The 21,270-nt window shown below is 39.0% G+C and overlaps 1 protein-coding gene across 1 annotated transcript in view; it reads left to right on the top strand.

The window, feature by feature from the left end:
• The window catches only part of LOC119722025 (SID1 transmembrane family member 1-like), a 128,112-nt gene that overhangs the window by 103,628 nt on the left and 3,214 nt on the right, over positions 1–21,270 (top strand). Inside the window, exons 19-23 of the mRNA XM_038192007.1 lie at positions 464–566; positions 4,026–4,099; positions 9,803–9,849; positions 19,432–19,537; positions 20,048–20,158. Of these exons, the coding sequence (XP_038047935.1) occupies positions 464–566; positions 4,026–4,099; positions 9,803–9,849; positions 19,432–19,537; positions 20,048–20,158 (441 nt within the window). The remainder of the gene's footprint in view (positions 1–463; positions 567–4,025; positions 4,100–9,802; positions 9,850–19,431; positions 19,538–20,047; positions 20,159–21,270) is intronic.

Raw genomic sequence — 21,270 nt, 5'->3', positions numbered from 1 at the left:
AAATCCCATTCACCATGGGCCAATGGGACTTTTTGAGGCCCTGCGTGAATGGGAGCAGTAATGAATGTCACGTGATGTGAGTTCTACTAATCAAATGATAAGGATCTGTATGTCGGTTATATAATACAAAATGAATACCTTTATCATTTGAATACCTGTGAGGAATTGTGCTGCACTGGTCATCTCTTGATATGTTTGAATGTACATTGCTGTTTTTCTCTCAAACTGATTCAAATCTATTTGAGAATTTGTTTTTGCAGGTACATCTTATCTATAGTCATGGTAAAAGTATTAAGAAAGGGAATACAGTGCTGCTCAGGAATATTAAATTGATAGTATATTAACATTTGTAAGCATTGGCTGCAGTATGTTGAAAGGATGTTTTCAATGGGGAAAAAAGGGGATAAAGTAAATAGAGATACTGCTTTCTGCTTTAAATAACTTCAGGTTTTCTTTGTAATAGGTGTTTGTGTCTGTGTACTTCTATGTTGTCTTTGCTGTGCTTCACATCATCACCTGTTTAGCCGTGAGTGCACAAATGTACTACATGGGAACCTGGAAAATAGGTAAGAAAGCTATATAAAAATGCCCCGCTATTGTAGGAAAGACAACGGAGAAACATATTTTTTAAATTTTTTTTTTTGCTTTCTAATATTTGGAACTTGATCAATACCTGGTTTGTGGTGTTAAATAAAACGAGCAAATTTCGCATATGGATTTCAGCAGTATTGTAGTCGAGTACTTCTATCCCAGTACAAAACTTTCGAGTATCCCTCACATCTGAGTACTTTGACTCTTGAGAATGAGTACAGGTACCCAGAGTCCAGGTACTTGGAGTACTAGTATGAGTACTTGGACCAGCAACATGGATGTTATGGACTACTTTTGAGCAAGTATCGATAAAATGGAGCACGTGTGTCTCCAAGTGAGATTATTTTTCATTCCAAACTTAAGTACTCGCTTTTCCCCCCGAGTCCTTAAAACGAGTACGAGTACTTTGATGATGGAGTACAATATGGAATAGTCGAGTCCTTGTACATGTACTTTGCTTCTCAGTACAAGTACCGTGAATTCGAGTCAAACTATTTTCATTTTTGAGTACGATTATTCTAAAAAAAAGTACTCAAATTGTACTCGACTGCGAGTACCGAGTACCAGTGCTACAACACTGGGCTTCAGTAAACCTACCGCCTGAAGTCATTGAATCAAATCAATGAGGGCAGCAAACAATTATACGAAAACGTGAATGTACGTACAGCATCCCCAAACCAGGGATAGTGCAAAAGAGTATGTGCTTGCGCTGATAATTTACTCGAATTCAAAACAAAATTATTTACATGAGCAAAGCAAAATCATTACCACTAGAAAGTAGTCAGACTTCTTATCAGTCAGTTCAGGTTTAAACCGATGTGACTATGTCATAGGAAACTTCTAAATCACTTTTTTGGGGAATAAAAAGTTTCCTTGCTGTCAATCCTCTGAAAAACATGACACCAACGCTAGAGTTGTGGCTTTGATACCTTAACCCATGCGATTGCAAAGTGTTTCATATTTACACCATGCTGGATGCTGTGTAACAGCACTTGATTTACATGTACAAAAAGAACGTAAGGTGTAACACTGCACAGCCTCCATTCCACGTGGAGGGGTCACTTTTCTCTATAATTCTTTAAGCCAACATCCGGGGCTGATGTCTGTTGTTCTGATTAGGCCTTGAGTTATAATTAAAGTTGCCTTCATTCAAAGAAATGCGACTGTTGATTTCAAGCAGGTTCAAGAAAACTGTCCTTGCATGGCCATTCCCCTTTATGTAAACCAAATCATACAATAGGTATCATGGAAAAGCTTTTTAAATGTATGGAAGACACAATGTACCATTTGGCAATGTGTACCAATGAATGCAGAATCAATCCCAAACCTGTCAAATAATGCTGGATTCATGCTGCAATTTTGATGGTGGAGTCTCTCATCGACGTCGATGAATAAGCATCCATATTATGACATTGAGTATGTGTTGTGTAACCGCATGTGTAGAGTAAGCCCAGTCTTGGCTTTACACACGCGGTCGCATATGAAGCAGATCAAGTTGGGTGCTGTCTCATGCAAACTTTACTGTATTGTGAATCACTCAATTGGAATCAAGTTGAATCAATATTGGTTCGGTTTGCGGTAACACCATGTGGTAATATCTACTGCTTAGAAGATATTTAGTTCTGAAAAGAACTTGTCCTGCTTATTATCAACTTTTGCCATGTAGTTTTTGTTTTGATAAGAACAGTCCTGCTTTAAGTTCTAAAAAGACTTGTCTTTGGTCTCAATGTTTCGACTAGCCTGCTCTCGTCATCGTCAGCAGACTGAAGAAAGTTGGAGATGCTGCTGCTTATTAGGCTGAGTTAGGATTTGGAGTGCTTGTGTTGGTAGATTCTGATTGGTTGTCTGTTGGGCATTGTGTTAGAGTCATAGAGTGGGATGCCCTGCTCGCTCGGGTGTGTCAGTTGGCTGTGAGCCCTGGGGATTGTGTTGGACTGGGATGCCCGCTGATTGTGCTGTTAGCTCAGGTGTGTCAGTTGGCTGTGAGCCATGAGTGTTGCAACTTGGTATTAGTGAATGCCATATGTTGCTAATGAAATAGCTGATGTCTTGTGGTACAGTGTTATGTTTGTGGATATCAATTCCCTGATACGACGAGTGTACCAGTGATTCTCTTGGGCTATGATTTCTGCTTGTTCCCAATCAACGCCATTATCCAAATCAGCAGAGCGTTTGACAATGGCAAATTTTTCAAGTTCCCCTCTGCGCCCGTGAGCTATGTGTTCATTAAGCCTGGTAGTGAGGTCTCTGCCGGTCTCGTCAATGTACACTTTTCCACACGAGCAAGGAATTTGGTAAACTCCTGCTTGACTGTGGGTGTACATTTTTGTTTCTAGTTTATTGCGGGTTCGGTAGTAGACCTTAATATCCCCTTCACGGAGGATACGCTGGATTTTGTGTGATGCATGGCCAATGTATGGAAGGATGGCAATCGGCATGTCGGGTGTGTTCGGGGTCTGAGACTTGTTCGTATTCGGTGCGAAGTTTTGATTTTTAGGTCTGTACCCATTGTCTCTTAGCACCTTATTTAGGTGCTTCAATTTGGATGGTAGGTGTTCTTCATCAGTGATGATGTGTGCCCTTCGAAGTAGGGTGCGGTTCACCGAGGTTTTCACTGATGGTGGGTGGACTGAACGAGCATTGAGGTATCAGTCTGTATGTGTAGGTTTCCTGTACACAGAGTGTCCAAGTGAACCATCGGCCTGTTTGGAAATGAGTACATCAAGGAAAGGCAATGAATTGGATGTCTCAGTTTCCAAGGTGAACTGTGTACTCGGGTGTTGTTGGTTGAGATGGCGGAGGAAACCATCAAGTTTATCAGAGCCATGTGGCCATATGATGAATGTATCATCTACGTATCAAAGCCATAACTTGGGTTGGAATTGAGCTGTTGCCAAGGGTTTTTGCTCGAAATCTTCCATGAAGATGTTGGCTAGGACTGGGGAAATTGGGGACCCCATTGGAGTGCCTGAAGCCTGTTGGTAGTACTTGTCTCTCATTGGAAGTACGTAGACTTTATGCAAGTCAGGAGAAGATCATGGATTTGATCTGGCATTAGGCTGGTTCTTTCCGCGAGTGTGCCGTCTTGTTCGAGTATGGACTTGGTTGTGAGGCATGCTTCTTCAGATGGTACATTAGTGAATAAAGACTGTTCTTATCAGAACAAAAAGTACATAGCAAAAGTTGATAGTAAGCAGGACATGTTCTTTTCAGAACTAAATATCTTCTAAGCAGTAGTTATCACCACATGGTGTTACCGCAAATTGCAACAATACCGATACTCCACCATGCAAAGCCTAAAATCTTAAAAGTTGAATCAAGCCAAAGAAAGTTGAATAGCTTAACTGGACTCGTGCATGATATTTCTTGGATGCATGTTGTGTGGACAAGTTTGTCAAAATCAGTTTATTTACTGTATTTTTTTTTTATTTTAGATTTGGGCATGTTCAAAAGGGCCGCGATAATATTTCGCACTGAACTCTGCAAGTGTGCCCGACCTGTTTATATTGTAAGTAAAATGTTTAGTCCACTTGTACAGCCACTGCATTTGCATATTTCCCACAACTGGTTGGTTCCATTCACCGAGGTCACACAATAACACCCCCTATAGGCTGACCATACTGCTTGCCCTGTTGTATTAGTACCATCATGACTTCCTTTTTGCAGAGAAGGCAAGAATGTTTTTGTAGTACCTCTGTAATTTTTAAAGTTCTTTGTGTTTCTTCCCCCTCCCCATTGTCTGTCAAAGTATTTTTTTCTCTGTACAGAACAGTTGCCTTCATCATTTCCAGATTATTCAAAATGTCATATAAGGTGAGGGAAGTGATGGTAACGAGCAGAAAAACAAGAATTTGCCATTGACCATCTGTTCCCTCAACATGGAGAATATGTGGGATACTTTTAAGGCATTACTTTCCATGTGGCTCCCTCCAGTGTTTTGTGCCTGAGTTTGCCACAGCCCCCTCATACTGACCACTGATGTTGGGAGTTCACAAGAAGGAGTTCAAAAGTCGGTCTACATTAAAGAGGTTGTGGAATGCTGAACCTTTTTTGTTTTTAAATTTTGTTTTTATATTGTAGTGTTTATAAAATTGAACTTCATCGAGTATTTTGTTGGTCAGCGAGTGCATAATTCGTTCACAGCCGTTCTATGGAGGGGGGCCGGAGATGGCTCGGCACACTGTCGCTTCATCGTTGCAGCGGGCATCGATACCGCCATTGTATTTCTGTGCAGCCTTATAGCAATTTCAAATTGTCTGTTGAGCAAAGTCTTCCCGTATAAAATGCTCAGTGCATACATGTATATCAGCAACCTATCCGTTTAGCTGAAATCCAATCTCATGTTTCGGAAAAATTTCACCCACTTGCGCCGATGGAAAAATTGGAAATTAGAAAAAAAACGGAAAAAAAAAACAACAACCTTGTATCAGGGCTGTTCTTTTTGGTGTGATTACAGCCATTGACAACACAATTAATTGGCATAGCTTGGCCTAGGCCCTAGCCTTGTCTGAAGCATTCGCTACCCATACATATCAACAACAAATTATTTAGCAATTCCAAAACTTTTTTTTCGGTGTCAAAATCTCTTCCTTGCGGTGCAAGCTTTATAGTTACACTGTTTAGGCCAAAAAAAACAGTACTTGGTCTCTGGTCAGCGCGCTTGTCGATTTTAATCATGCGCGTCAACCTTTTTTTTTTCCTTCAAATTAACACGGAAGCTACAACAGCGCCCTCTATTGCTGCACCTCCTCAAATTTTTGTTCCAAGGAGCACCAAGGAATGAGGAAATTGCACCAAGGTAAATGATAAAGGGCACCAAGGCAAATTATGGAGGACACCAATGTATAATGAGGACACAAAAAAGCAAAATAGTACCCACCTTGTCTGTACAATTCAAGCTTGAAAAAAAAAAGCCACAAAAAAAACAAAAAACGCGTCGCCGCATCAATTTCGCAACTTCGGTCTGACCAGAGACCGATTATTTTTGGGGGGGCCTTAGTGTACTAAAAATCAAGTGCTGAACAATGTTGATGTGATAGACTTTTCTTTTTACTATGGTTGGCAAAAAAGATGGTACACAAAAGAACTATCAACAAGCTATAAATAAAATGCTCTGTAACTATCAAAACACTGAATAATCAACACTCACTACCAACAAGTCAACGAAGATATCTCAATGAGAATTTTGGGGGACAAATATCGCGTTGTTATTGTAAACAAAAGCCTCTAGTTGTGCGGAGTGATTTGCAAAAAGTTTCTTGGGAACTACGCTGTGCCGGGAGTCCTGTTTAAGGCGGCATGCTTTTCCTATGATTTGTTTGCTGCCTCCAGGGACAACTTGACACAATTTGCACTGTCGGGTCTAGACAGAACGTGAATAACAGCTCTCAAAAGCACCTTTTGTATTCATTTCATGATAGAAAAAATAGTCTGTTTTATACAACACCTGAATAAATCCCTATCATCTGATTGGTGGATCGTTGATCACATATCATTGAATTATTCGTACCAACGCAAGGCGTGCGCATGGAAGTTCTATTACACTGTGAATAGAACTTCCATTGCATGGTGTCACTGCTGCTGGTGGCGGCGCTGTTTTAAATCGAGATAAATTGAATCTGATTGTTCTTAACCTGTCGAACAGTTTGCATTAATATAAATATGATGAACTTGTCGAACTTTTAAACAGTTTTTAACCTGAACTTCAATTGGCTTTTAGAAGTCAACCAATCAGATGACAAGGATTTATTCAGGTGTTATATAAAACAAATAATGAATGTTTCACGTCGTGCAATGGAAAGAAAAATTTCATTCGGTGACAGATGAAATGTTCCATTCCACTCGGCTTCGCCTCGCGGAATGGAACATTTCATCTGTCACCTCATGAAATTATTCTTACCATTGCACTCACAAACATTCATTATTTGTATATTATTTGTAAGCGTCATATACCTACAAAATGATCAAGATGTCTTCACGCAATCAACAACTTCTTTAAAAAAGGCCAAAAGGCGTATCCCTATGTCCAATGTGCCAATCACATTGGATCAGTTCTTCTAGAGGAATCGTAATATACAAAACAGGGTGGATTTTTGGAGGACATATGCATTTGTGTGGCATTCAAAAGCTTGGAGACTACATGTAGTATTTGTATTGTTACCTATGACATGGTCTGGTGGTCTCTTCCAAAGCAAAGCACTGTCCTGGGAGCATGTTATTGTAAGAGCGTGTGGTGGCAGTGCTGAGCTGAGACATGTAATGTGATGTATATAGAGCCTATAATATACAAATACAGCAGGGTTTGAGGTGAAGTAGGTGGAATTACTGGGCCCGAGGTACATGGAGGTGTAGGTCAGCTTGACTACCTCCCAACTACCTCCCGACGTGAAGCGACTCATCAACATGGCCACACGCTTGATATCATTTGCACGTGTAAGCTGATGGAATCGTCTCTGATGTTTCCGCCACGCATTACCTACCATCAGTTCATGCAGCATTGACATGTTTGCTTGACATTGGCAAACCCCAAACTGTCAAAATGGAGATTCAATTTCCCAAAATCTGCAATATTGACATCGAAGCATTTTGTAACGACATTCTTGAGTCTGATCTCTATTCATCAACCAGTTCCGACGTAAATCAACTCATTTTACAATATGAAACCGAACTGCGCAAAATATTGGATAATCACGCCCCTTTAACAACAAGACTGAAAACATGTCGACCACATGCGCCATGGTTTGGTGAGAACTTGCGTAAAATGAAGCAGAAGCTTAGACGACTAGAACGAAGATGGCGATTATCCAAGTCTGAAATTCTTTGTCAGTTCTTCAGAGATGAGAGTTGGAAATACAATTACCTTCTACAGGAAGAAAAACTGAAGTTTCACTCTCAAAATCTGCAAGATTGTGATTCTCGTCAATTCTTCCAGAGAATTGGTCGGCTATTTCAGCCGAAAGCAACAAAAACTTTTCCATCGGATAATAACCGGGCAATGCCTCTCACTGAACGTTTTTCAAGCTATTTCTCTGACAAGATTGAAAACATAGTAATTGATCTTCAACAAACCTCCAACTGTGACATCCCTGAAATAGCATTTCGAACATCAGAGGAAACTTTTGATGGGTTTTTATCAGTTGAGGAGGAGCAGGTTGTGAGACTGATTGCTAAATCAAAATCAACAACTTGCAGTCTTGATCCTGTTCCGGTCTCCCTGGTAAAGCTTTGTGCCCATGAACTTGCTCCAATGATGACTCGCATAATTAACATGTCATTGGAAAAGGGGTACTTTCCATATCTATTGAAACACTTGCATATTTGTCCGCTATTGAAAAATCCCAAACTTGACAATGAATAGCTTAAAAGCTACAGACCAATAGCAATTGAACGGGTGGTGGCCCTGCAAATCTAGGATCATCTATCTCATAACATGTTGCATGCAACTACACAGTCAGCTTACCGGGCTCATCACAGCTGTGAAACGGCGTTGCTTCTGGTGTATAATGATCTTCTTATGGCTCAAGATGGGGGACAGGAGGCTATCTTGGTGCTCTTGGATTACTTGGCGGCATTTGATACCATCAGCCACGATATGTTGATACAACGCCTGAGTGAGAGATTTGGTATTCGTGACAAAGAGCTGAACTGGTTCAAGACGTTCCTTACAGACTGGTCTCAGTCCATTTTTATTGGAAAAGGCGAATCATCGCCCTATATCCAAGATCGTGGAGTACCACAGGGATCGGTTGTTGGCCCTTTAGCCTTTACTCTATATTCATCACCACTACAGGATGGCATCAATCACCATGGAATATCCAACATGATGTATGCTGACGACACCCAACTTTACATCTTTTTCAAACAAGATGAAGCAACATCAGGGATTGTTTAGCTTCAAAACTGCTTGAAAGACATAAAGATGTGGTCAACACAAAACTGTCTGAAAATGAACAATAATAAAACTGAGATTATTCATTTTTCTAATTGCGATAGATCTTGTAATCCTATCACATGTATCACATTAGGTAATACTTCAATATGTCTAGTTTCTAGTGCTCGCAACCTTGGAGTTGTATTTGATGCTCATCTTTCTGTGAATAATCATATCAGTAATGTGTGTCGTGCTGCTTCATTTGCCCTTCACAAAATTGGTACCATTAGACAATATTTGGATAAAAAATCTACAGAAAAATTGATTCATTCTTTGGTTATGTGTCGCATAGATACATGTAACAGCTTACTGTATGGACTGCCTAATGCTCAAATTAGTAAATTGCAACGTATACAAAATTCTGCAGCTAGACTTGTCACCAGGACTTGCACACGTGAATCTATCACACCCATTCTCCATGATTTGCACTGGTTGCCGATACGGGCAAGAATTGATTTTATTTAAAGTTTTGGTTCTTGCATATCAATGTATCCATGGTTTAGCCCCTGTTTATCTTCAAAGTTTAGTTCAGGTGTACCAACCAGCTAGAAATCTGCGTTCTATTCATACATTTTTGTTGACACCCCCAGTCATTAAAACTAAGTCTTATGGTTCCCGCTCCTTCCAATCAGCTGCAGTTCAGTTATGAAACAACTTATAATTACCAGATGTTGTCAAATGGGCCAAAACATCAGAACAATTCAGAACCCAGGTCAAAACATATCTGTTCAATTTGTATAATTGTTGATTTCATGAGAGTACGTGCATAGGGACTTCAAGGTGATATGCGCTATGTAGGAATGGTTTTTATTATTGTTATTATTCTGTAAAGATTACATGCCATAGACTACATGTCTACAAGGCGGGTTCCGGAGGGAATTTTCAGTGCTACCAGAAAAAACTACCGCAGGGCAGCGAGCTGGATACTCACCGGGATGATGTCACCTGGGCGTATATCATTTTTACTTCCGGGACGCGCGGCAGAATCAGCCAATGACACGCTCCAATTTGATCATGAATATTTATGAGGTGTAGTAACAGTATATATAGCTTTAGCTTTGTGGTCACTTTTGAGGGCCCAATGGGAAGGACCAACTGTGTGCAAGTATTGGCTAGTGCGTATGTAGTGCAAAGTACAAATGACAGATGTTATTCTTAAATGTGCACACAACTGTCTGAGTGTCACATGTCATCAGCAGTGCATTCAAATATGCCTCCGAATTATCTCCCAGGAAAGTTAACTTTATTGCTAAAGAACAATTTTTTTTCTTTGTTTTTCAGGACCGAATGATTGTACTCATCATAGGAAATGCTGTCAATTGGTCAATGTAAGTATGCTGAAAATACTACAAATGAACCATTTCAAGATGTTAACCATTTCATTACAAATAGATTTTTCATGGACCCTTGTACATAAACAAATGATGACAATATGTGACCACTCACAAGAGCTGTGTGTGCTGCACACCTGGCACACTGATTCATGACCAAATGACTAGGAGTATGCGCAATGTGGTGTGCACAAAACCATAGTGTCTGTACGTAAGCAAAGACAATATGGGTCATGTACATGTAGGACTCCATTCCAGGCCTGGGACTCAAGTCTGTCTAGACGTAGGTTTCTGGTCCCTCCAGTGTCCTTAGGACTTCAAATGTAGAGACAGGTAGCCAGCAATGCATCCTGAATGCATCAGTTCCTCCTAATGTATGCAAATTGTATGCAGGACTTTGCACAGGTCTAATTCCCACCCCCTGAATTCAAAATCGCAACGATTACGTTTGCGCAGAACCAGCCTATTACAGAATGGCAACATGGCTACGAATGTGCAGTTTCTGTGAGGATGAGCTTTAATTTTTGCTGAATTCGAGAGTGTTTCTGGCAACTATCAATAAAGAGAGGGGCACTACTTTTCAGTATGTGAAACCTATGCAGTTGAAATGCTTGAAAGTTGCCTTCTTTGTCTGCTGGTTGTGGTAAGATTAAGAGTCAGTTTTTTGATAACCATGTGTTCAAGAACATCAATGCAAGAAGCTGTGAATATCGTTCCAAACAGAAACAATCATCTAGCCCTTCACCGACGTATAAACACTGTGTACTCAGTGTGTTACCTACCGAGTGAAAGTTGGAAAAAATCACTTGGTTGGGACTCGAACCCCCGACCTCCTGCTTTATAGTGCAGAGTTCTTACCACTCGACCAATCGAACCAGCCAACCGATCCCGTTAGCTTGGTGGTCAAGTGGTAAGACTTCTGCACTAGAAAGCAGGAGGTCGTGGGTTCGAGTCCCACCCGAGTGATTTTTTTCCAACTTTCACTCGAGAGGTAACACTTTGAGTATACAGTGTTTATACGTCGGTGAAGCGCAAAACTTAATTTGATTTACATCACCCCAACGCAAAATTCCATCTTATGAGTAAACAATCATGCTGCACACGCGCAGAGGTGATCCAATCATTGGCTTTAAATAAAAGCTAGCTACCGGTCTCCATAATTTGGGGGGGGGGGGGAACTAGTCAAGAGTCTGCCTCGAAACGCAATTTCTGTGACTGGGACTCGACTCAAGTCACATCTGCACAAGACTCAGACTCAGTCTCGACCATCATGACTCAGACTTGAAGCTCATGACTTGTGACTCGCGAGTCATATATTTTTTAACTCAAAGTATCACCTTTTGAAAACATTCCGATGTTTTTCCAAAGTAATGTGAAAGGAATAATGAAGAATGTTAAGCACATGAACCACATAATGCATTACTCTCCAGGTGGTGCATTCAAATAGTAAGGTTTGTTATAGGTTTTTAATCAATTACTTTAACACTTGTATCATTCAAATCCCATGAAAAGGTATTTTAATTTTGTTCTAGAACGTTGTTGGGCTTCATTGCTTATTTCAATTTCAAATTTGCAACAACTTCTTTCGTTTTTGGTGCAATGTAATTCATGAATGTAGCCTTCCAATTTGTCCTTGTTTTCATTTGAATTGATAAAGTAATTTCTTTTTTTTATCGTTCATTTCAAATGCTTCTGCCAGTCTATTTTGTTAAAGTCAGAAATTTTGACAATCTCTTTGACTCTCCTCAACTTAACTCTCCTCAACTTATTAAGTAGATTTTGTGAAATATTGTCACTCTTCCTTTCGTAATTGAGTAAAACAAATTAGGGGCGTGGCAACCATATTAGAAAAAAGGGGGCGGGTTTTCAGTATGCCTACCATGGAAAAATTGTTACCACATTCATAAAGAAATTTCTAAATTGATGTATAGATAAACATTGAAATCAGGCATAACATGCATGTAAAGATCTGCCTGTTGCCATCGTTCAACAGGGAATGTACGCAGCGTTGCAAGTGGACTGTGTGACTATGTACTGTGTGACTGTGTGACTATGTGTTTGGGAATAGTTGCATGAATAGTTTCATGGAATTAATGGACACTTGAGGTTCTCTATTATCATTTATGTAGATCTGAGGCACTTAAATAATTGGCTGTTTTGGCAACCTGCCGAAACAGCCTTTGTTTTTGTTAAATTTTTGGCTTTTCCGCAAAGTTGCCTTTGTGTTTGTTCTGATTTTTTTTTTCTTTCTTCTTCTTCTTCTTGTTCCACCCAAAATCCCATAGACTTTGTGCACGATTTTTCTGTGCGTCACTTTTGGAATTTATCATTTTTGGAATTGTCATACATTATTCAAAGTTAGCATAAGCATAGTCCCTATAGCAAAGATGTGTCCCGAAGATTGACGTCATGATGACGTCATCGTGGGTCATGTGACATCATCATTCATGTGCATATTATAAAAATATTATTATAAAGTCCTTTATCTACAGAACTGTCAGTCCGATTGGGTTGAAACTTGGTACGTAGGTAAACCGGGATGTGTTATAGATGAAAATTGAGGTGATGCCATGATGATGTCATCATGGGTGACGTCATCATTCATGTGCATCTTACAAAGTCCTATATCTACAGAACTGTCAGTCCGATTGGGTTGAAACCTGGTACGTAGGTAGACCGGGATGTGTTATAGATGAAAATTGAGGTGATGCCATGATGATGTCATCATGGGTCACGTGACGTCATCCTAAAAGTGCATATTGTAAAGTCCTATATCTAGAGAACTGTAAGTCCGATCGGGTTGAAACTTGGTATGTGAGTAGACGGGATAGGCAAAAATTTAGGTGATGACATCATGACGTCATCCTGTGATTTTATATGAATTTTTGGAATTTTGGACCTTTAAGCCATATTTCACGAACACAACATGCAAAATTCAAAATTCTTTTCTAATTATGTTTGTTAGGTAATAGGTATATGCACAAAATTTTGAAAAATGTGTGACGTCATCAGGACGTCATCAAAAATTCAATTTCTGAAAACACACATAAGGGAAGGTCCGATCGTCATGAAACTTGGTGGATAGCTAGCTAATGGTACCAGTATGCAAATTCCGATAAGACGTCACCATGACGTCATTGGTTGATTTTTTACATAATAACAATTTCATTGCACTTCCAAAATGTAACACTTCCTTTCATTGGATTGACTTCAACCTTAGTACAAACCAAGACCACAATGCAAAAATGTGCATTGACAACTGTAATCAAGATGATGTCATAGTGGGACATGTGATGTCATCAAATGCCAAATCCGAAGTGGTGTCAACATGACACCAACAGCTAATTTAAACACATTTTATATCTGTTGGCTATACTAGCTCAATATAACTTTTTATGAACTTGGAACCAAAAAAAATAAAAATTTTACATGACTCCACATTGGCAAAAAAGCATAAACTCATACAAAATAAAATAAGCGGAAAAGCCCTTTGTTCTGTTCTCATACAGACATAGATCTCTCGTTTTTTTTTCCTTCTTTTTCAGCCATTTCCCATAGTATTTGTACACGTTTTCATTGTGGAAGGCACTTTGGGCACTAAAATCAATCCAATTGACTTTATACTTGGCACACAATTGGACCAGCATCTGTGCCGAACATTGACGTCATCATGACGTCATCACGTGACCTGTGACGTCACAATATATGTGCATATTTCGAAGGCCTATATCTCCATAACTACAGGTCCAATCAGGTCGAAACTTGGTATGTACCTGAACTGGGATGTGTTATAGATGAAAATTCAAGGGACGTCACGATGACGTCATCACGTGACATGTGACGTCATATTAAAAGTGCATATTTTGAAAGCTCATATCTACAGAACAACATGCCTGATTGGGTTGAGAGTTGGTATGTATCTAGACCGGGATGTGTTATAGATGAACATTTAAGTGACGTCATATTAAAAGTGCATATTTTGAAGGCAAATATCTACATAACTAAATGGCCGATTGGGTTGAAAGTTGGTGTGTTCCTGAACTGGGATGTGTTATAGATGAAAATTCAAGTAGCGTCATGATGATGTCATCACGTGACATGTAACGTCATAGTGAATGTGCACATTTTGAAGGCCAATATCTACAGAACTACAGGTCTGATTTGGTTGAAACTTGGTATGTACCTACATTTTGTAAACTGGGATGTGTTAGATATGGTTTCCCAAATCTGCCATCTGGCATCTCGCATCTGGCATCTCACATCTCGCGTCTCGCATCTCGTGTCTCGCATCTTGCCTTAAAAATCTTGCATCTCGCATCTCACATCTCGCCTTCAAAATCTCGCATCTCGCCTTAAAAATCTCGCATCTCGCATCTCGCGTCTCGCGTCTTGTGTTTCGCGTCAAATGTAATTTGATTTTTTTCCTTTGATGGCGTGTGCGCTTCCAACATTAACGCACAGTGTATTTCCTGTGTGTAATATGGACATTGGCCTACATCTGGTTTTATGGAGCGCCAAAAGTGGACACCCATATTTTCCCACTTTCTGTTAGTAGAATTAAAGGTGTTTAGAAATTGCAACACCTGTTTTTAAAAGAACTCAGCGCCTGAAAAGTGGACAACTAAAAATCTCCTAAAGTGGACAACTCCATTTTTCCATTTCTTGCTTGCTGAAATTGAGATTTTAGAAGTCTCAACACCCGTTTATACTTTAAAAGTGGACACTTAAAAATCCTTAATTTCTGTTAGTAAATATTTGGGTTGAACTTATTATAGAAACCATCATCTTGTATCTTTGCAAGCCGAAATTTTGTCGTGAACCGAAAGTGAAGGAACTCAAATTCAAATTGTCTCAAGATCTACTTGGGTGCATTATTACAGCATTCCTCCATTTGATTAAGAACAATCTGTGGGCTGTTCACGTCATCACATTCTTTATTTCATTTCATTTCATTTGTTTCATTTATTATTTCTCAGGCAAGAACTCATACAGACACAAAATATAATACAAACATTTTGAGTAACAGGCCAGGATGGCAAAATTTACACTAGAAATATTGGCAACACACCCGAAGAATTGCCAAAAAATCGAACTAAATAACTGTCTGGTGGCTCTCCTGAAATGCTATTGAGTACAAAGAAAACAATTTACATGCATGTATACAATACCCAGTCGCGTCGAATATATTGCTTTTAGCAAAAAAAATAAAGAACGCCAAAAATATTAAATAATCTTGAATAAAGATAAAATACGAACAATTAAATCAAAGACTGGGATATCAAATCTATAGATAATACAAACAATTGGCAACAGATAAGACAATTGACAAGTACAACAACAAGAGCTAACTTTGCATATTAAAGGTTAAAAAAACATTAGGTTAGCCTATACAATTTTACCAGTAGCCCTCAACCACCAATATTACATTGCAATATTGTTTCTCTTAACCCTCTTTCTCTCCCAACACAGGGATTCAGTAAAAAAAATTCAAATGTATCAGTTTATCGTTTTTATTAGTGTTATATCTTTTTGTGGCGAAGACAACTTGATATTTTTCTGATAAAATGCAGCCTCATACCCAATTTTGCATATTGATTTATGTACATGTAATTATCTTTAGAAGATCTAAAACATTGTAAGTAAAACTCTCAGCAATTTGCATTAGAGTATCTCGTGAACCCGGAATCAATACATGTTTTCTTAGGGAATTTGTAAATGATGATAATCCCAAAACACCATGTCTTTGACAGTTGTCAGTAATGCCTCCCATAATCTAGGAAATCTATGAAAAAGATTTGATAAATCACCTGGCTCTTTGATGGTGAAACTTCACAACATCAGTGTGTCTAGCATTAACAACAATGTAATCATCAAAAGAAAGCCCTGTTTTTCTTTCTTGTAAGATTAACAATTTCAGCAGAGATCCAAGTGTGATCCTTTCTTCCTTTGTGTTGAGTAACGGGTACAAAATCTTTCATAACAGCGAACAGGAGATCTTAAAAATTATCCCAAATCTCACTATTCTCAGTTTACCTATAAGCCCTGTCTAAAGTGTGGACGATTCCGATGTGAGAAGGCTGGTCCATACAGTAGCAGCTAATCTGACGGTCCTTTGTAGCCTACTAATAATTATCTTCACCTAATATTTATCATTATCTAGTCTCTGGTGATTGCATCCCATAACGCTGGTACTCTTGCACTGACAAATTTCACTAAAGCTTTTGACATATGGTGAATCATGAGGGGCCATATCATAAGTCTGACGTCTGATAGGTCCGACGCCTCATAAGTCCAAAATTTCGGACTTATGAGGCGTCGAACTTGAGCGGACCCCAATCATAAAATTGCTATTCACAAACTTTTTGCAGTTAGGTATATCACCCACTATTGTGCATTTGATGGCTTTTTTTTTCTCAAGCAGTCGTCAACAAAGGGTAAGGTATAAACAAACATTTTCTGATTGGCATACTCTTTCTGGGGGTGTGCCCTAAGGTACTAAACTCAAAACTGTTATATTTCTTGCTTATATTAATAATGCTGTTGATTCTACTCAGATTTAATGCTTGAAATATGTAGACGATCTCCCTCTCTACGAAAATAGACACATCAATGGTGTTAGTAGGATTCAGGCAGATTTAAATAATCGCAATGACTGGGCGTTGGCAAATAAATCCACTTGAACCCTTCAAAATGTAACACTATGCAGGCGTACTTTGTGAAAAAAAATCCTCCCTATGTGCAATATTCCCTATCAAACGTTCATCTCAATAAGGTTACCAGTGTTAAGTTGTTAGCTGTTTAATACTTGACAACAAAATTTGAAATGGGATTCCCATATTGTGGACATTGTTGAAAATAAAAGCCAACTAGAAGCTTTTTGTGTTAAGGAAACTCAGAATGACAGGGTTTACTGACAACGAACTTGTGACTGTTTACAAAGATAAGGCCCGTTGTAGAATTTGCTGCCCCATTATGGCACTCGGGTATCACACAACTCTCTCTAACCTGTTGGAATCAATCCAAAGAAGAGTGTGCCACATTATTTTGGATCAAAAATAAACTGCATATGAATAAGCTTTTATAACTTTTGGTCTGGAACCCTGGACATATGCAGAACCTCCCTTTGTAAAAAAAATTGCAATGAAATCTTTCAAATCGAGTAAATTAATGAATGGCTCGTCGAATCTGAAAGCACCGGTATGAATCTCCGGTCCAGACGAACACTTCATGTTCCATCTTTTTGATAGCTAGCAGAAAATTGAGTATTTTTTTCAACCGGTGTTGCACACGCCATCAAAGTAACATATCAAATTACATTTGACACGAGATGCGAGACGCGAGACGCGAGATGTGAGGTGCGAGACCCGAGATCCAAGACGCGAAACGTGAGATGTGAGATGCCATGTGCGAGATGGCAGATTTGGGACACCATAGTTATAGATACAAATTCAAGTGACGTCACTATGACCTCATCATGTGACATGTGACGTCACATTAAAAGTAAGTTATTAAGGCCCCTATCTACAGAACAACATGTCCGATTGAGTTAAAAGTTGAAAATGTACCTAGACCGGGATGTGTTATAGATGAAAATTGAAGTGACGTCACAATGATATCATCACATGACGTGAAGGCATATTAAAAGTGCATATTTTGAAGGCCAATATCTACCGAACTGTATTGGTCCCGATCACTCTCCCGCACATGTTGTCCTATCAGTCTTACATGACATAAACATACATTAACAAATTACCGAAACAGCAGTATGTTTGTACACAAACATAAGTAAATCTAGTTTTGAGAGAAATTGTACAAGTAATTAATGGCCATGATCGCCTATTTGCACAAGAGTTAAAATTAGACTTTCTACTAGTCTTCCAGTGAGATTGTCCTAATCTTCAACATGACCACCATTCCTTTGGATACAGACTTCCGCCTTCCTCAACATGTCATTTATGACATGCCTGACCATTCCTCTGTCCTGTGTGATACTAAAAAGGATCTTTGTTGTGGTTCACACTGATGTCTAATCATCTTGTTCAATACTATTCAGTTAAAAAATAACATGTGTGTCCATATCCATGTACTTGTGACTCAGACTTGGACTCGAACCCAAATGACTCAAGATTTTGACTCGGTTTCGACTCTGGTGACTAGAGACTCGGATTCAGACAAGAATGACTCCACTACAACACTGAATATGGGCGCTGTGAGCAAGGTGTTGGCAATGAGTTCATCAAGATTTCTGCCCAACTTCCCTCTCTTTGTTATCGTTGAGGGGGTACTTGTTCTGAGTGTCCATAGGCTGCAAAATAAGGACCAATTCCTCTAATGATACCTCTTCAAGTCCTCCTGGGGCAAGATGTGATCGTTCTCCCTCCACATTACCGTCACATGCACATCCATGCACTTTCATGGATTATTGAACAGGCAGTATTATAAACCATTCCCAAATGACTGGCTATTTTTTCCACATATTCTGACTTGTAGGGAATTTTTAAAGGCTTCATAGGGTCAAGTCATCAGATGACGTAAGCTTTGGATTCAGGTCAAAAGCCCTTCTTGGCAACTAGGGTCTAGTCAGGTCAGGGACAGTGATTCCTTACAATTCATGAGTGGTACTTATCATCTTCGATCTTCACTAGCTTTTGGGACCCAGTGGCAATGTGCAATCGTATCACTTCTCAGTGTTCTATGTCCTTACGGAATTCCCTAAATATCCAAATGGATCGCCATTCAAGTAAGAACATCACAATTTCTCCGAAATTGGTGATTAAAAGAAAACAGATCAGGAAGAGCATTTGCCTTCAAAGGGGTACAAGCTGTGTGCATGGAAGTTTATGGCTTTTGGCAACTTTTCAGTGAGGTTGGCATGCATGCAAAAATGTTTTGCAAAAACGGACATGAATGTTTCTCTTCTGGAATTAAAAATTCGTTCAGATTTTGGGAAACATTTGTCAACCTTCAAATGTTTCATTTAGTTTGACTGTACATGTATTTGTTAAATTCCTTATAATAGCCGATTATAATGATAGAATAAAAATATACATAGTATAAATGATACTTTTCTTGTAACTTTGAGCTACTTGTTCATATACTTGAAAATTCTGACACTTGTTTTAACATTGTCAAGCAAGAATGTCTGAAATGCTTTTTTGTTAAACAAAATTTAATGTTTGAAACATGAACAGTTGGAGTTGACATTTGAGACACTTGTTATCCATATAACACATCTAATATGTAAAATGGTAACTGGTGTCTCAACTGTAATCCATAATGCCTGAAACCTGGAATCCTTATGAGGTTTGGGTTTCAGACATTTGATCACTGTTACAGATATCAAATGTCTCAAATGGTGACCATGTCTGAAACATAAACTCCATTGGTTATGATTTAGACATTGTGTCTGGAACAAGACCTTTCAGACATTCATGGTTCATAGTGCATTTTTTTATTTTCAGACTCCCTCTAGTAGTTGATTGATCAGTTATTGAACATTTTGATGTATGAACACAATTTCAAATCATATGTTTGTTAATGTTATTCCTTTGGTTTGTATTGTATTTTCCCTTCTGCCAGAACAATCTACGGCCTTGTCAAGATGCCCAAAGATTTTAATTCATACCTGTTGGCAATTTTCCTTGTCAATCTGTTGCTTTATGTGGCATTTTACATCATTATGAAGGTGAGTTTTGTTTATTGAACAGAAGATTATGTTGTGCATGATGTGTTCAAGTAGCTGTATAATTGAAGTAAATCTAATGGCATTTTGATTGCTTTATCTTTTGTTAACATACCACAACGCTTCTCCTTTGCCCTTGCATAAGTAATATGTGGAACCATGGTGTATCACTGTCTGGCCATTATCAAGTACATAATGTATGTATGCCCTCACTGTGTAAGCTGTCATCTATCCAAAACAAGTGGCAGATTGGTTGCATTTTCAAATCTTGCTCACACATGGAAATAAAGCAACGGTATGTTTGACGTGCATGGAGAGAAAGGATTAAGAACTGCTCTTTATTGACATCTATTGCTTATGAATTAATTTGATAGCAAACTGATTTGTGAATATATATATATATATATAGAAGCGCCATGAGTGCCTTTTAGGCGGATACCGGTGCTTTACAAACATTCTTTTATTATTATTATTATTATTATTATATATATTTTTTCTTAATTTGATCAACAGGTTCGAAATGGAGAAAAGTTAATACCTGCAGTTGTTGTCATTATTATATTAGCACTTGTGATTTGGGGTCTGGCACTTAACTTCTACTTCATGGGACTCACTGGATGGGAGGTAGGTTGCTTTCTGCCAATTCAGAGATTTTGCATGTTCCCCTAGGCCGCCCTCAGGTGGACCTGAAATTTGCATGCACCACAAGGAAACTGTTGGTGTCAAGCAGAAAAGTCATTCACAGGTCACAAAACTGAGAAATTGTGTGTTTATCGTGGAAAAAGCGGCATCTCAACACAAAATAATCGCAACCATGATCATGTCACCCACAATACCATGAAAATTCCATAGCATAGATGTGATCATGTAAAGTCTTCAAAATGGTGGTGCACGTAATGATAACAATTAAATGATCTTCCATGGCCACGTCAGTTCATTGGGCCGTTACGTTGATTGGCTACACAATGAACTAAGATGATTCAGATGCGCGCATGATGTCATAACTTCACACATGTCGACTGCAATGGATTCCCACCTGTCGGTAACATGTGCCATTCCTGCAAGGAATTTGAAATTTGTCTACCCTTGCAACTGTTGATTTTTTTTTCAGCACTGACTGATGCTGATCATCTTCATATCGTCGTAGTTATACTCAGGTTGCAACAAATCAGAGACTGATATGTTCCTGATGATCGTAGTTCAGGCACATTGTGTCATCACAAAGTCTGTTTCAAGCATCAGTCCCTTCCATGCCAGTGCAGCCAAGCTGCTGTGTCCGTGGAGAGTGCTATCAACAATATAATTCTTTGCAATTGTTAACAATGTGAAGATCAATAATGGAAGCCTGTAGGTTGGGTATCACTAAATCCTGCAGCACTCATGCGGGTAGGATTGCATCATCCATACCATTGGTTGTTGTGTCAGTTTGACTACATGATATGCACATTTGGGCAGTTAATTAATTGTGGAAAAATGTGATGCATGTGGAAAAGGCCAAGGTACAATCAAAACAAAATTACAGCTGAGAATATCTGGCACCTTTGCTGTGGTTATGCTGCATTACACTGCAGAAGGTGTCCACCATCATCCATGGATTTTTTTTTTAATCAGTTAAAATATCCAAGCGCTTTGATGAAAGTCATAGCAGGTACCATTGGCCAGGGTTATGTGACCCAGCCAGGCTCTATTGATAGGGATTGATTGTGGGAAAAGAGCTTCCCCAGAACAAGACGACT

The sequence above is a fragment of the Patiria miniata genome, unplaced genomic scaffold, assembly GCF_015706575.1.
Source record: "Patiria miniata isolate m_02_andy unplaced genomic scaffold, ASM1570657v1 HiC_scaffold_14, whole genome shotgun sequence".
Lineage (NCBI taxonomy): Eukaryota > Metazoa > Echinodermata > Asteroidea > Valvatida > Asterinidae > Patiria > Patiria miniata.
The sequence above is the reverse complement of the archived record's forward strand: the minus strand, read 5'-3'. Positions and strand labels throughout refer to the sequence as shown.